General features: G+C 44.0%; 1 protein-coding gene across 14 annotated transcripts in view; it reads right to left on the reverse strand.

Annotated features, from left to right (window-relative positions):
* The window catches only part of CLIP2 (CAP-Gly domain containing linker protein 2), a 103,319-nt gene that overhangs the window by 64,107 nt on the left and 23,775 nt on the right, over window positions 1–15,437 (reverse strand). For all 14 annotated transcript variants that reach the window (XM_039562648.1, XM_039562647.1, XM_039562650.1 and 11 more), the window contains one exon: window positions 2,509–2,729. In XM_039562648.1, the coding sequence (XP_039418582.1) occupies window positions 2,509–2,620 (112 nt within the window). In that variant the 5' untranslated portion in view covers window positions 2,621–2,729. The remainder of the gene's footprint in view (window positions 1–2,508; window positions 2,730–15,437) is intronic.

Raw genomic sequence — 15,437 nt, forward strand, 5'->3', positions numbered from 1 at the left:
CACAGATTATCTTTGGAAAGGAGAGGAGCAAGAGGCAGCTGGCCAGACTTTTGGAGGGATTTGCAGGAAGAAGAGCAGGTACAGGCCATGCAGGGACACAGCAGCAGCTCTTGAGCAGGACACTGAGCGAGAAGGTGTCAGAGATAAAACTACAAGCCCAACCACTGTTATTCACCCAGCCCACGTTGTTTAAGTAGCCCCACAGGTGCTCTGTTCTCACCTTCTAGGTAGGAATGGCTCAGTGCTGTGATTGCTCCAGCAGCTCCACAATTTCCAAAAGCTTCCTGCACCATCCTGAGAGGCAGAGGAGCAGCAGCACAGCTGTCACACAGTACCAACCCACCATCACAAGACTTCTCCCCTTCTCCATGCCCACTTTTTTCCAGGAAAAAAACTTTAAACTTCTCAAGCAAAGTAGTCAGACTCTGTTTGGAGCCTGCACAGGGTACTTTGCTGCACATCCCTTGGTGACAGATGGCTGGAGCTGAACAAGGCACAAAGGAACTCCAGCGAACACGCGCTGCATTCAGCCCAGAGGTTGCCTTGACCCCACCATTGACCGACCCTTTCATACCACAACACATGCACCAACTGTGCCTGCTGAGATGCCACTACAAAGCCTCTGGGGAGAAGAGAGGCCTCAGATATTTTCCCTCATTTTGGTGTTTTTTATGTGATTAAAATCAACTGAAAGCAACTCCATGACATACTGCAATTATAAATCCAGACCAAAGCACCTTGAGAGAGTCACAACTGGGAGCTAAATAGGCACATCACTGGAGTTCTGGTTCATTTCTCAATCCCAGTTGAGGGGATGGAAAAACAAGGGGGAAATTCAGAAACACAGGGCCAGAAGAATAACTTTAAAATACACAGCCAAACCCATCAAATTTTCCTTTGTCAATTTGTGTTTCCCTCTAGCAAACAAATAAAAGGATAATTCAGTACCTTAGATTTGGGTGCAAAATTAAGAAATCAGGCTAATATTAAAACCCACTCACACAAAATTGCAACCCAAACATTTGTTAATCTCCACACATAGGGTCGAGTCCTCAACAAGGGAAGAGCAGTACCTCTCCAATCCCTACAGTGCTGTATCACACAAAAGGATCTGGAACTCTGCCCATGACCTCAAGCAGCAACTGGCCCCTCAAACAAGACCTTGCAGATGTGCAAAAAGCCAAGTTAGAGCTGTGACTTTTACAATACTGTTTATGGAAAGAATTTAGAATGGCAGAGGTTATACGTACACGACTGGTCACTGAAAGAAGAGAGAGCTCAGCTGAAAGAATCCATGAGCAAAGCATAGCCCCTGATGAATAATAAGGGAGCAGAGTCAGTGGCTCAGCAGCAAGTAGAGTCTGTGTGTGAACATCCTGCACAGAGGGTGGGCCTGAATCACCATCCCAAAGTGCCCAAGCTAAACAGAAACCTCAGAGATGGGGTTTTTTGTTTAGATTAAATAACTAACACTTCTGCATTACTCTGACAAGAGGCAGCATTGTCTGGTGACACTCATTTTGCAGCACCATTATCCCTGACTAATTTGTCCGAGCATGCTAAAGCAAATTTTGACCAATATTATCTCCTTGATTGAAAATGCTGTCTGAGAGGTAAAAGGCTTTCCTGATCCTGCTAAATGTTATATATTTTGGGGACTGAAACATATAGCAAAGTAATCAGACATGGAGGAAGTGGCCTGAATTATAAGGACAAGAGGTTGACAGATCTAAAGAAGCAACCAGTGACCTTCTCAAATGAAAATGTAATATAGTGAAAGTACAAGTTTTGATAGGATATACATTATCCTGATGTGTTTCCCCAGAAGCAAGAAGAAAGCCTTTGTTAAAAAGTGAAATGAAAAACATGACATATAAAACTCCCATCTTGAATATTTACTAAATTATATATAATAGAAAACAACCCACCAGCCAATAAGCCAGAAAAATGAAACCTAAGCAAAACACACCCTCAATTGCTTTTGAAGTGTTAATTATACTGATAATGGCAGTCTGCAGAGCTTATGTATACACTGGATATAGATCAACAGCAGCAAGGCATGTGTAGGTATATGAAGGTAAGTCATTATTCAAATCCTAGGGCTTCAAATGTTTCTGTTTAAACAAAGGCACTAATTTGAGGCAATCAGCACAGGCCAAATCACCTTAAGTGCTCAGTTCTTACTCCTACATCCTCACAGGCCAATAGCAATGGCTACAGGGCAGTGTTTAAGGTCATCTGCCTAATTACCAGCCCTTCCCATGCCAATGTCTGTATAGGTACCTCTGTCAGCCCTTAGCATCAGGGGATCCATCTGTCTCCCACGAACTCCACAACTTGCCTCTTTTGTGCATTACTTGGGAGAGGGAGCCCATTTATTCAGCCTGTTAGACTTGTTTTGATCAGTCAACCTACATACAGATGGGGAATTTCACATCCCACGGAACACTGGCTCCACTAGTCCACTGCCTCCAAGCCAGACAATCACCTGGGTCAGCGAGCTCTTACCTTCTTTTGAGCCAGTGGTGACAGCAGCTGCAGTGGTCCCTGATGCCCGTCCCACTGGGCTGGAGTGCTTCCCAGCTCTGCCTGGGATTTTAAGTCCACTTGGTTTCAGCATGATTCCTGTCTCCTGTATCTCAGGCTCCTATTGCCAGTGTCTCAAGAGCTGTCCTGGTGTTACCGTTCAGGCTTCTCGATGATGCCCCTCTTCTTCCATTGTCACACACCTGGGAGAGAAGAGCACAAAGAAGTCAGAGAATGAGTGGGAGGGCATGGAAAGGTTCCCAGAAAGCAGTGCCCAGCTCCGTCCTCACAGCCCTAGAAGAGTCAGAACCTTTCATTTCTTCTCCTATAAAACAAAGGTGATAATTTCCCTCATCTCCCATCTTCATGTTAAATTTTTTTCATCAATCTCGAAGTCCTGGGCCAAAGATGAAACCTCCCAGAGCCATTAAACAAGAATTTAAATACAGTTTGGGATCTGAGTAAATGAAATGGTTTTGACTGGTTTTAAATTCTAAAGCCTCAGTTCAGCAACAGCCAAGCCCCAGCTGAGCTGTCAGAACCCTGACAAAAGGCATCACCTTCGATGCACAGCCCTGAGTCTGACCAGCCTTCAGGGCAGCCTCTCCAAACTGGCAGGGGAAGGAAGGATGAAGCCAGTGTCTGAGATGGGGCTTTCAGCTCCTTTCCTTAAAGACAAATCCAAAAACTTATCACAGAAAAAGGGCATTTAACCCTATGGATTTACAAGAAAATTTGAAAAAAAAAAACAAACCCCAAGCTTCCTGAAACTTAAGCATAACTCTACCAACTATTCATTAGCAAAGTCACAACCCTTCCTTATATCATTCCCTTTCCAGCAGGCACATGGAATAAAACCTCCAAATTCCTTGCAAGGATGTTGCATCAACAAGTACAATTTTATGACAAGAAAGGAAAAATAAAGGAAATGACTAAGTTGCTTTAAAAAAAAAGCAATAACATTCCTAATGGATAAAGAAAAATAATCATAAAATGAGTCTATCAGCCAAAAGGAAGCTGAGGCTGGGAGCCAGCAGGCTAGGATGTGGAGGAAAAAAGGTGGCAGCAGAGTAAGCCAGGGACAATGCCAATCTAACAGCAGAGGGAATTGCAGGGAGAGCAATCCAAGGACCAGCCAGAAACTGGGGACACACAGACCTGCTTCCTGGGCAAAGGAAGGAGGCAGCACCCCTGAGAATCAGTGCAGCAAAGATTTACAGATGCTGCAAGGAGGGAATTGCAATAATAGGATGGCAAGTGATTAAGGCATGAGTAAGGACCTCAACACAGGCTGGGTCAGAGTGAGCAGAGGGCTGGCAGGGCTCCAGGAAAAGCTGCAAGCAGACACAGAGGAGGGAAAACCGCAAGGAGAATTCCAAAACTGTATTCCGGAGGGCCCACAAATATCTAAAACACCAAAGAGCAGTAAGAGTCAGTCATCCTACATCAGCTTAAAGAAACAAAGAAAGGATGGATCAGCAGAAACATCCTGGGGAGGGAGCCTGAGCAAAAAACTGAGGGATCAAGGCCTTTTCCCCATGTGCCCACAAAGGTGCTCAGTACCTGGGGTGGATTCAGACACCTGCAGACATTCACCTCACACAGAAGTCAGGCCTGGTTATGAGAGGCAGGATGCTCCAACCACATCACCCACAGCAGAAATAAGAGACAAGAGCAAGAATCTCTTCTCAAGGAAGAGAAAACCAGCCTTCCTGCAACAGAGCTGTCAAGGAACAGCTGTCAGAGCTGGACAGGAGGCGGCAGCTTCCAGCTCTGTTTAGCATAAAACAGGGAGACAAGGAACTGAATCTGGAGGTGAGAAACATTGATCAGCCAAGTTCCTTTTATCTGTCAAGCCATCAGATGTGGCATCTCCCACCCACTCCATCTCATACGACACATTTTGGCCAGGGCTGGCTTTGATTTTACAGACCAGTTTGATTTCTATCACTTCTGCTGGCAGGTGATGTGCTCTACCTAGATATCTCAATCCATCACCTTCAGCCTGAAAGTTTGCCCTCCTCACAACATGCCCTTACTCCTGACTACTGTGCTTTCAACACAGTAATGCTAAAAACAAATGAACTCCACAGGCTGCTAATCATGCTCCCCTTGGAACAGATTTTATCCTGAAATACAGCCACCATAAGCAGTTTGTGGCCACACTCACCGGGGTCACATACAACAGATTCAAAAACTTCTCAAGTGGGAATCATAGCAGATCCCCCACCTGGCTGTGCCCATTGCATGTCAGCTTATGGGGAGGGGCAAACTCATCCATCTAAAGTGTCAATGTCACAAGCTGCAGGCTGATCAGAGCCAGGGACGGCTGCCTCAGCACATCCCTGCACATTCATCATCACACAGGGAAATTAGGATGAACTGGAGTAAATTTTACTATAAATGCAGTTTGTCAGCAATACACACATAAAAATAAACGTCTGGGACACTTTTAAAGAAGTCTGTGCCTGCTGCTAGGGACAGATACTCCTTCTCTGTCACCAGTTTCTTCCCCACTTCAACACAAATATATGTGATCAGATTTTTAGGAAGCTCTGAACACTGAGCACGGAGCTCTTCCAAATGACTCCGTTAGGTCATCTTCACCACCCAGAGCAAGGCTGCCTGAGCCATCCAAGTTGCACATTAGCTCCTGACTGAGTGATGCAGCTTTTATGCTGCAGAAATACCCTTGGCCTGGGACACAGGCCAGTGTCTCCACAGGGCACTGCCCCGCTCCATTAGAGATAACAACATGCTCTGAGCTCCTGTACAGAACCCTCAGCTCACCAACGGGCTCTATTAGCAGAGCCCTCCCGAAAAACCCGTTTCCAGCTCTTCTGAAAAATCTGGTTCCAGCAGTAAAGGCTGAACACAGGCAAATTTGTGGTGTAAGAAACACATGAGCCATCTCTCTTCCCTGACACTGAAATCAGCCAGAATACTCTTTAAGCTCTACCCAGCAACTTCAGGGGAACTGAAAATTTCTATTCTCTATGTTATTTATCATTCCTGCTCCCCATATTACCTGCACAAGCTGTAAGCTTTGCCTTCCTGCAAAACTTCATGGAAATGTGACTTCCTCCAGACACACTCCATCTGCTCCTCTGGATACTCCAGTGCCACCAGCTCTGCTTACTTTGTTTTTATTTCTTTTGTGAGATATGACAGACAACAAACATTTTCTAGATCTCTGCTACATTCTTCCTGCAATCTTTCCATACTGGGATGAATGGTTCTGTCTGTTCCCACAACCAAGAAAAACATCCCAGGAATGCACAATATGAAAGCCTGCTTCAAATGACCAAAATATTCTCTTCCTCATCCTTCCATCAAAAAAGGGGACAGCTGAATGTGAGTCACATAGGCTCAGATTCAAAAAGGGGAACTGTTCTCAACTAAGTACAGATGTACAGCCAAAAAATGCCTTTCACCAGGAGCAATATATCTGATTATGCCTGGCCAGTATCATGGATAATTGCATCAAAGCAGCACACATTAAAAACAAACAATTGGAGGTGCTTAGAGTAAGTTATTTCATAAATATGGTAGAGAAATAACACAAACCAAGGACTGGAAGAAAAAGTCTTTGGCAATACATCTTATCCACAGCTTCTCTGCTTCATCCATCCCTCTTACCCTCAAGAAGGTACACAAGTACTTGCTTGCCACATGGAATAACATCCTCTTCAGGATGGGCATAAGCAACAAAGCAAACACCCGGACTCAGCACACTCCCCAGAGGAAAGCCCTCATGGGTGTACACAAAATAAAGATCTCTTCACCTCAACATACTGAGTGCAACAACTGCAAGACACAGGAACAGGTTTCCAGGCACCAGACTGAGTTGGCCTGAATCCCGTCCTCTGCCTGGTGCTTCCTTCTGGCTGGCTCTGGATGTTAGGAAGTGTTTACCTAACATGACACCCTGGGCAAGGCACAGGGATTTCATTATGAGAGCAGACCCATGTAGAATTCCAACCAGCTCTATCTGAATACTGCTGTAACAGTTGGGTCTAGATTTAGGTTTCTAACTTTCTGAATTTGAAAATTCACATGTAAGAAATTAAATTTCAATTTTTCAGTCAGAGATGTGCACACCTTTCCAGGGCTGAGGCCCATAGGAAAAAAAGGTAAAGAACAGCATTTTATTATCAGATTGAGGGAAACCAACATTATCATGTTGTCCAAAAGGTTAATGATAACAACAGTGCAGAGAAGCAGGACAACACCTTTATTTAAAAATTATTTTGACTTATGCAAATAATTACTTCAGAGACAATTATTTGGATAGGAAAAGGTTAGCACAATAAAGTCTCTGTTTTTTTCCTATTCCCATCCAGGACAACTTTTTGAGAATCAATTGCTTGTGCCATTATTTAAACACTATCCCATCTTTTCTCATGTTCATACTACAGATGAGAAGCACCAGGGTTTGGGATGCAGCACATTGGCAAGCAAAATTTCAGCCCTTTTCAGGGCTATCATATGGCTCAATCTGCACAAAGACTCTTGCATTAGCCTCCAAGAGGTTTCTGGGTTTCATCCCCTGACTTCTGTCAGAGCCTCTGGGGCTCTAGAAAAGAGCAACCCTACCTTAGAACAGCCCCAAAGCCACCCCTGCTTCCCCTCTGAAAACACCACTACTGAGGGCAGAAACCTTCAGCATCAAGCACTGTAAATGTTCAAAACAGTATGTGAAGCTCAATATGTCCCCAAAAATAAAACAGTAGAGAAGAATTTGATCCCCTGATCACTGGAGGAGCTCTGCACTCACCTCAATAAGCACACAGAATAAAGGCAAAAAGCTTTCAGAGCCAAATCTGGTATTCCTTTATTAGGCCTTATATAAAATCTTTACTGGCCTAAAGACACTGATTGTTTTTTTTTTTTTTTTTAAGTCAGGTGAAGTTACTTAATTTCTTGTTTCTGAACATTTGGTTGCATCCACTCCATGTTTCTAAGCTTTTCAGCAACTTCTCCACTCCCAGGAAAATGAGATTTTCAGGCAGCAAAGCCCCATCTCCTGGAGTTCTTACTCCTGCATATATTAATGCCAAGTGTCCCATCCCAGGGACAAGGGCAAGTAAAGATTTGGTGCCCCAGGCTCACAACCTCACAGCACTGACCAAACTGCAAAGATGGGCTAGGGATTTCAAGAATAGAATTTTGCCTTGAAATCCAGATCCAAGGGCCAGACTTGAAGCACTTAGTCTTGTGTGAAAGGGACAGGAAATGAATCTGATCAGAGACAGGATCTGATAAGGCCAAACTGCAGCTTTGCTAATAGAGACAGATTATGCTGAGAAGAAAAGGCAATTTTATCTTTTAATTCCTTAAGATGCTCCATCCAATCCAAGGTAATTGTGCCATTGCCTTCTCACTTCTCTGATTAGTTACTCCTTCTGACAAGCCACCAGAAACCCGTTTCTGACGCATGTGGCAGATTAGGAGTAAATCTTTGCACTTAATTGAAGTATAGAGGAAATGAGAGACACTCATTTTTAATTAAGATCAGACTCCTCTTCCAAGAGAACCTTTCCTTCTCCCATAGAGGGAATGGAGACAGAGTACTGCAGGAATGAAAGGAGCATACTGCTTCCAGTTACATGTAGGGAAAACCAGGGAATCCTGGTACCCTCTGTCAGCCATCAGTTTTTTTTCTCTCTTGCAGTTGGAGAATTCAAATAGATTTTCAGCCATAAAGCTCTGTTGTTACTACATAGTTTCCCTGACAAGTGTGAAGTGTTGTTAACCTCTAGAGAAGCCCGTGTTTAGTCTTCTTGCTCACTCAAGTTTCGTAATAATTAGCACAGAATGCCAAGAGAAAGACTAGAGAACTTTTATTTAAAAACTCAGGTATTTTTTAAACTAATTCTAACCTCTATGATAGACTAAACATCTTGTGATTTACTTCTAAACCAAGATTTTTTAAAGGAAGAATGTGCAAACCCCTCCTCCTATTGCACTCTAAAAACCACAATGCAAATCCTGAGGCAAAGTGCAGAGAGAAAAAGCCAAAGTACATTCAAGGAAGTCATCACATAATCTGTGGAGTAATTATGGACTGGATGAGCTCGTGCTCCTCACACTGGCAAAATGCCTACTGAGGACTGACACAGTAAATAGCAACAATTCTGTACTAATTGAAGAGCAAAACTGTCTCTAATTTGTGGGGGAAATCCTGGGGATGGTCTTGGTTCTGCATGAGTTTCTGCTCCCTAGAGTTCAGCCCTGGTGGCAGGAAACAGTGTCCCTGCAGAGATTTATAGGAGCATGACCCCAAAGCTTCAGGCTCACACAGGAAGGGAACAGAATGTACACAGAGGTTTCACAACTGCTGTCCTGCAGATCAGTACAGACTTGATTCATGGCCACTCTATTCCATTAGAGATTTCTCTACAATTCACGAGGCTTTGATGAAGTCCAAGAAATCTATTCACAGAAAATCTTATTTGTCAAAAACAGCATCTGGAAGAGAAATATGAGGAGAGCAAGCAGAGTGCAGGAAACACAATGATACATGACATATATATTCCATTATAATGGCTTGGTATTGTTCTACTGGAGAAGCAATTTCTTTAATTAAATATGAGCTATACAACAACCCAGTCATGCTATGCATGCTGTGCAGGGCTGCAGAAGGATCTCAATTTCTGGAATTTCCTAGCTTTTAACTGCTGATTTAGCACAGCACTGAAGTTCACCCTTGCACTTAATCTGTTACTAATTGGAGCTCAGATTAATACATATATTTTAATTTGTGCACTTCTATAATCAGTCCTGAACTTTGATTATGAAACAAAACCAGGACCTGGGTCCCTTCTGCCCTGATTTTTCCCCCCTTTTTACAAGCTAGGCTCTGCAGACCAGTCTGCCTGATGGCACTGCATTTGTAGCACTTTAAACTTGCAGATGATTTAGTTAAAAGCAAAGAAAATAAGAGTAGGATGCAACAAGTTTCTGGTGCACCTTGGAACACACTGGGCTTGCCCCTGAAGCCCTCAGTGTGCTCCACTAATGCTGTCCAGTGCCTACACACACTCAAGTGCACTAGGAAAAGGTACCATGTTAATGCAACTCCTTTTGTGATGGAGACCTGGTCATCCCAGCAGGAACCAGACAGAAGCCTTGCCCTGGGCCACTGCAGCTGTAACATCTACTACAGAATGTCCTCAGAACAACCCCAGTGCAAACAGTGTCACACCAAGGGAAACCTGACCCTGCCTCTCTACAAGCTGCCAGAACCTCAGGCAGGGATGCAGGATAGGAATACCCAACCCTGCCCCTGCTGCAGCCTCTTTCCATTAGTTATGAAACCACTGTATAAGATATTTCATTCCCAGCAACTTCAGCCTCCGCTGCCCAAGAAACTCCCCACCAGCTGCCAGTCCAGATTTACCCAAGCCAACCTTCTGCCCACGTACCTCCTGTGCCCTTTGCAAAACTCTGACACCCTCCCATTGTGCCCAACTCCCATGAGACAGCTTTGCCCTTTGTCTGGCTTCCCTGTGCCATTCTGAGCAAGAAATGCTCTCCTTTGAGAAGTCCTGAGATATGAGACTCACCAGTTCCCGGGTCATCTCTTCCCAGGTGACCTTCTCCAAACCTCCTCGCTTGAATTCAGTCTGGTCTAGACATAGGCAACCTGAAATGCATGCTGTATCCCAGGCAATGTCCCACCAGGCCAGGGACAAACTTTATACCAAATACTATGAGCTAACATCATCTCAATCCTTCAAACAAAGCAACTGTTCGCAAAAATTTAAAGAACTTCACACTCTGGGTGTTAAGATACAACAGGAGGGAAGCTAAAAAGTAAATACAGACTATGGTAGAACAGGTGGGTTGGAAGGGACCTTTAAAGATATCTAATCCAACCTCTAATCACCCCATAGCTAAGATACAGCACTGACAGCCAGGACTCCTGCTTCTTTCTTCCACAGTGGTCACTAAACATCCTTGCTACATCCAGGGGGATGGTAACAGTACCAATCTGTGAACTGTGGGGGCAGACCAGAGGTTACACCACTGGTACCGCTTAAAAGATCTGAGATCACCAAACCAAAGACACTCAGGAGGAGCAAACCCACTCTCCCTCTGGGACACCAAGAGCAAACCCCATCCCCTCTACCCACACAAGCATCCTGCTTCTTATTGCTGTACTGATGGCAACAGAGCAATGCTGGACACATGGGTTCCCTGAAGCACCCTCCTCCTCCTCCCTGCTGATTCACCAGCCCAAACTCAGCCTCCCACTTAAGCAGATGACCTCTGGGTTATGTGCATTAATTGCTGCTTTCTCCGAGCCTCTCTACAAACACTGCCAGCCCTCACTCACACTGACATATCCACACGGCTCTCACCACAACCAGACAAGGAGAACAGTAATTTGGAGAGTTTGCTTTCAGTCAGTATGTGTTAATCATGGAGTTTCTTAATTTATCACCTGTAACCTCACTCATCTCACACACTCCTCACACAACAGGAGTTTGGATAGCTCATGGACCTTAAAGTACAAGAAGGAACATGTCTTATTCAAATTACACCCCTATCATATTCAAATTACATCCCTATCAATGACCAAAATCATCATTTTCCAAGTTACAATGTTGACAGGTAAGATCCAATTTGATATGTTATCTCCTCCTGCCACACAGATCCTTTTCCCCCACAACTCACACCCTGCCTTGCAAAAGCCAACGTTTACTTTGGATTGCACCACATGGAGAGAGACGAGATCCCAGCTCAAAGCCTCTGGGCACTAAGCCACACCAGCACCAGAGGATGGCTCCCTAGTATCTAATACATGGGGAGGTTGGGGATTGCAGTTTCTAGGGATTGAGAAGATAAAACCCCACCCTGCGCAGTCAGATTGCACAGCAGGTGTGGAGACTGAACATGCCCACTCCAGCAGGACCTGTTGGGCTGACAGGATCAGGAGAGGCTGCCACATCTGGGCCAGGCTGTCAATCCCAGCCTCCTCCCACAGCAGCCGAGACCCTGCAGGAGCTGGACTCCTCCACAGCCTGGTTTCAACCACATCTCTATCCAAACACTGCCATGCCACTAGGAAGCACACACAGCAGTCCATGACGTGTAGATGCTGGCAGCCAAAAGGAAAGGGTCTGGATAGACAGATCAGTGCTAAAAATAGGGTTTAATGGTCTGTATCTCTGGAGATAAGAGTGATGAACTCAGCCTGCAAGAAGGTGGGCAGGACAGATGGATCAGCCCACCACACTCCTGGAGTACCACAGCACTATGTATTCCAGCTGGAGCTTTAGAGTCACCACGTGTCCCTGGCTGCTCCTTCACTTCTCACAGAAACAGGCTGTTTCTATACCCCTAATGCAGGCAAAGCCACAATCATGATTTTATACAGAGATCAAGATATAATCTCATCTAGCTAAGCAAGTACAGCACCCTTACAAAAAGCAGCCTCCTACACCACAGTGCAGAGCAGTGGCACAACATCTCTAACACAAACTCATCATGTTTCAGCCAAAAGGGAAGAGCAAAAACTGAGCTGTCACTTTTAACAATGGCAATCAAAGTTGCTGGTACCCTAAGGCAGAGTGTATCATAGCACTCCATAAACCTGAATCATATGATCACCAAAAAGTACCATTTGACTTTGACATTTCCATGTAAGTGTGCTGGAAGTGCTCCTACACCTTCTTGGCACCTAGCCAATGTGCTTTGGGGAGATTCAGAGATAAAAAGGGGAACAGTGCCTGCAGATGCTTCCGAGACATCAAGATTAGGCTTGCAGGAGGCACTGATATTGCCAGTATTGTTTACTAGAAATATACATAAATATATGTACACATATAAACAAAGTTTTCCTATGGATGAGACTCAGCAAGTTCAAAAAGCTACTACGTAGACCCCAGTACAAGCCCACATAAACAGACACATAAAACATGAGCAGTGAAAGGCAAAACATCCGCTTCCTCTGTCTCACCAGCATATTCCACACAAGCCTGCCTTTTTGTGCCATATTGTCCATCATTAAATCTCCATTAGGGATGGCTGGTGGATGGGCCATCAGCTAAACATGCCACACTTACCAGGCAGGAAACAAAAGTCCAGCGGGAAGAAAAAAAAAGAAGGCACTTATCCAAGGTTGCAGACTGACCTGCTCCAATTTGCATAGTAAGGATTTCAGTTATAAAACAAATAGCTACGTGCTAAATATAGCCAAGGAGGAGGCTTTACTCACCAGGGCCAACTTCATGCTGACAGGAGCCACTGAGGTAGCACAGTACACGATACACGCCAGCCAAACATGAGGCTAAAAAGCCCATTAAACACAAGTGGAGAGGCCTCTTTTCCTAGGGAGGTTTGTTCTGCAGCCAGGACAGTCCCTGCCTCCAGGGGAGGCACTTGCAGGTCATGAATGGGAGTGTTTGCAAAGGATGGGAAAGTTTGTTTCAACAGGCAACTGCTTTTTGTGCCTGTCAGGCCACGGAAAAGTTTCCAGTACTAATTACAGGACACTAAAGTTGTCAGAGCATGATGCAACAGATAAATAGGGGGGGAACATGCCAAAGGAAGAAAAAAACAGATCAGCCAGAGAAATCCTTTGTCAGTGACTATGCCAGAAGCTGGTGCCTCAGGCTGGACGCCTTCCCTGCCCCACCAGAGGATGTGCATCAAAAGAAGTTCATGCTGCAAAAGAAATTGTGTTGGTTTTTGTCAGTGAAACACATTTGTCCTTTGTACAGAAACAGGCAGATAGACAAAGTGACAATGACAACAACAAAACAAAGGGGAAGACATGCACTACAGAAAGGGTTCAAACTGAGCTAGACTGCCCAGAGAGGCTGTGCAAATTCCTTCATTGCTACATTATTCTTTGAAAAATACAAATCTTCAAACCTCTGTCTTGAATGACAGGTGAAGACAGATCCAACCTGGAACAGACAGATGGATCAGATGATTTCTTGAAGTTTCTGTGCAGTCTTTCCAGTGTAACCAATACCCACGTGGTCTTTACCACACTATGCAAGTTATTCAGTAAAATAAAATAGAATTAATGTCGACCAACAGCTCTGGCACATGCAATACAATTTAATTTGCATTACCTTTTTAAAGGAAGCACGTGTGAAAGCACAGGAAAGGTATTTATAAGGACCAAAAAGGGATTTAAACATTTCAAGATCCACATACCAAACATCCCCAGAGCATTTCATTCACAAACCTCAAAGGAGGTCAGAATTAAAACACCCATTTTGTACCTGGGAGAAACAGATAGAAAGAAAGAATTTTTCTCAAGACTACTGAAAAAACAGTGGCAGAGATGGCACCACTATCACCCTGAATATCCAACCCATCAAAACACTTGGGAGTCCTTCTGAAGTGTTTCTTTTATAGACACAGAGTATAAATATTTTCAAAAATAATCATTTGGCTTTCCCATGTACAAACGGAGTTATCAAGGGAGTCAACAGCAGAGTTTAGAGCATAAACTCTCAAAATAAGCCAAAATTTAGATTCCCTTTGTGCTTCAGCAGACTATGATGAGGAGATGGAGATTCCACGACTGGCTCAGAACCTGCAACGTGGAATTTTGCCACATTCCTCTGCAACTATGCAGGTGAGTAAACATTAGCTCAATAAAAATACATCACTGAAAGGAAGGTTTTACTTAATTTCAGTGCCAGTTCAAGTCAGCATCATATATTAATCCATCTTTCTGAAGTAAAAAAAAAAAAAAAAAAAAAAAAAAAAAAAAAAAAAAAAGACAAAGCTTGGCTTTATTTCTTCACACATCTTTCTTTGCTTATTCTGCAACTGAACCAATCATGGCTGTTTTATAGACACAGTTTCACTTATTTAGAATGAGATAATAAAAACTGTACCGCTGTGTGGGAATGATTTCCAAAAAGTCAGATGCAGAAACATTGTGAGTTTGTTGCAGGTTTTATTTAAAAGGGGTTTCAACAGGATCTTTTTTCTGGAATAGCAGAAAGTATCAGTCACATGCAATGAAATAATTTTTCCACAACAAGAGCTACTGCACAATCATATAAGAGGAAGAAATTAAATCCAGCTACAAGGGAAGTGAATTTGCTTTGTCCTGTTTAGCATCAACACTCAACTGAGCACACAGGCTGCTCTCAGCAGAGCAGGGAAAGGCTCCAAGAGCTCGGGGGTGCTGCAGAAAGAGACTTTGTACAACGATGCACTGAGATTTCTGTGTCTCCACCAGTGTCAGCCACGGAGACAAGACCTTCCACACAGGATAGGAAGGACCCACATGGAGAAGATAAGAATAGAGCAGGACACAAGAAATACCAAGCCCAATTTCTTACCCTAACTTGGGATTCTGGAGTGAGTGTGGACAGTTCATCTCTATTCAGCAACTTAATGTGGTTGTTTTAGAAAACTGACCAGTAAAACAAAGCCCAAGTTTTGCTGGAGTCTGACATCACCAGTACTATCAGCCAAGGTGCTGTCCCCGGCTAACAAGGCCTGAAATTCTACCATAAATACCACAAGAACAGTGATAAAAGAATAGCCAGAGATTGATTAATGGGGGCATTTCACTCAGCAACAGAGGAAAAAAGAATGCTCTCAACCCATGTCAGCAACTTCCTTGGTCATTCTTGTGCTCAGAGCCCTTGGGAGATGGACAGGAAGAGAGTCACAAAGTATTTATAAAAGGCATCCATGAAAAAATAGATCTCTCTATAGATAAGTGCACCACCAGTGTCTAACATAGTCTAGCAACAAGTCACATTCAGGTCTAGCTACCCACACCTGGGCTTTCCCAGAACTTTAAAAGTATCTAAACCTTGCCATGCATTGTGTACTCTCTGCAAAGTGGTACCAACACCACGTACCTGGGGTACAGAACTTGCTTTATCTACTGTTTCCTGTCCCCACCAGAATTACGACACATT

The sequence above is a fragment of the Corvus cornix genome, chromosome 19, assembly GCF_000738735.6.
Source record: "Corvus cornix cornix isolate S_Up_H32 chromosome 19, ASM73873v5, whole genome shotgun sequence".
Classification (NCBI taxonomy): domain Eukaryota; kingdom Metazoa; phylum Chordata; class Aves; order Passeriformes; family Corvidae; genus Corvus; species Corvus cornix.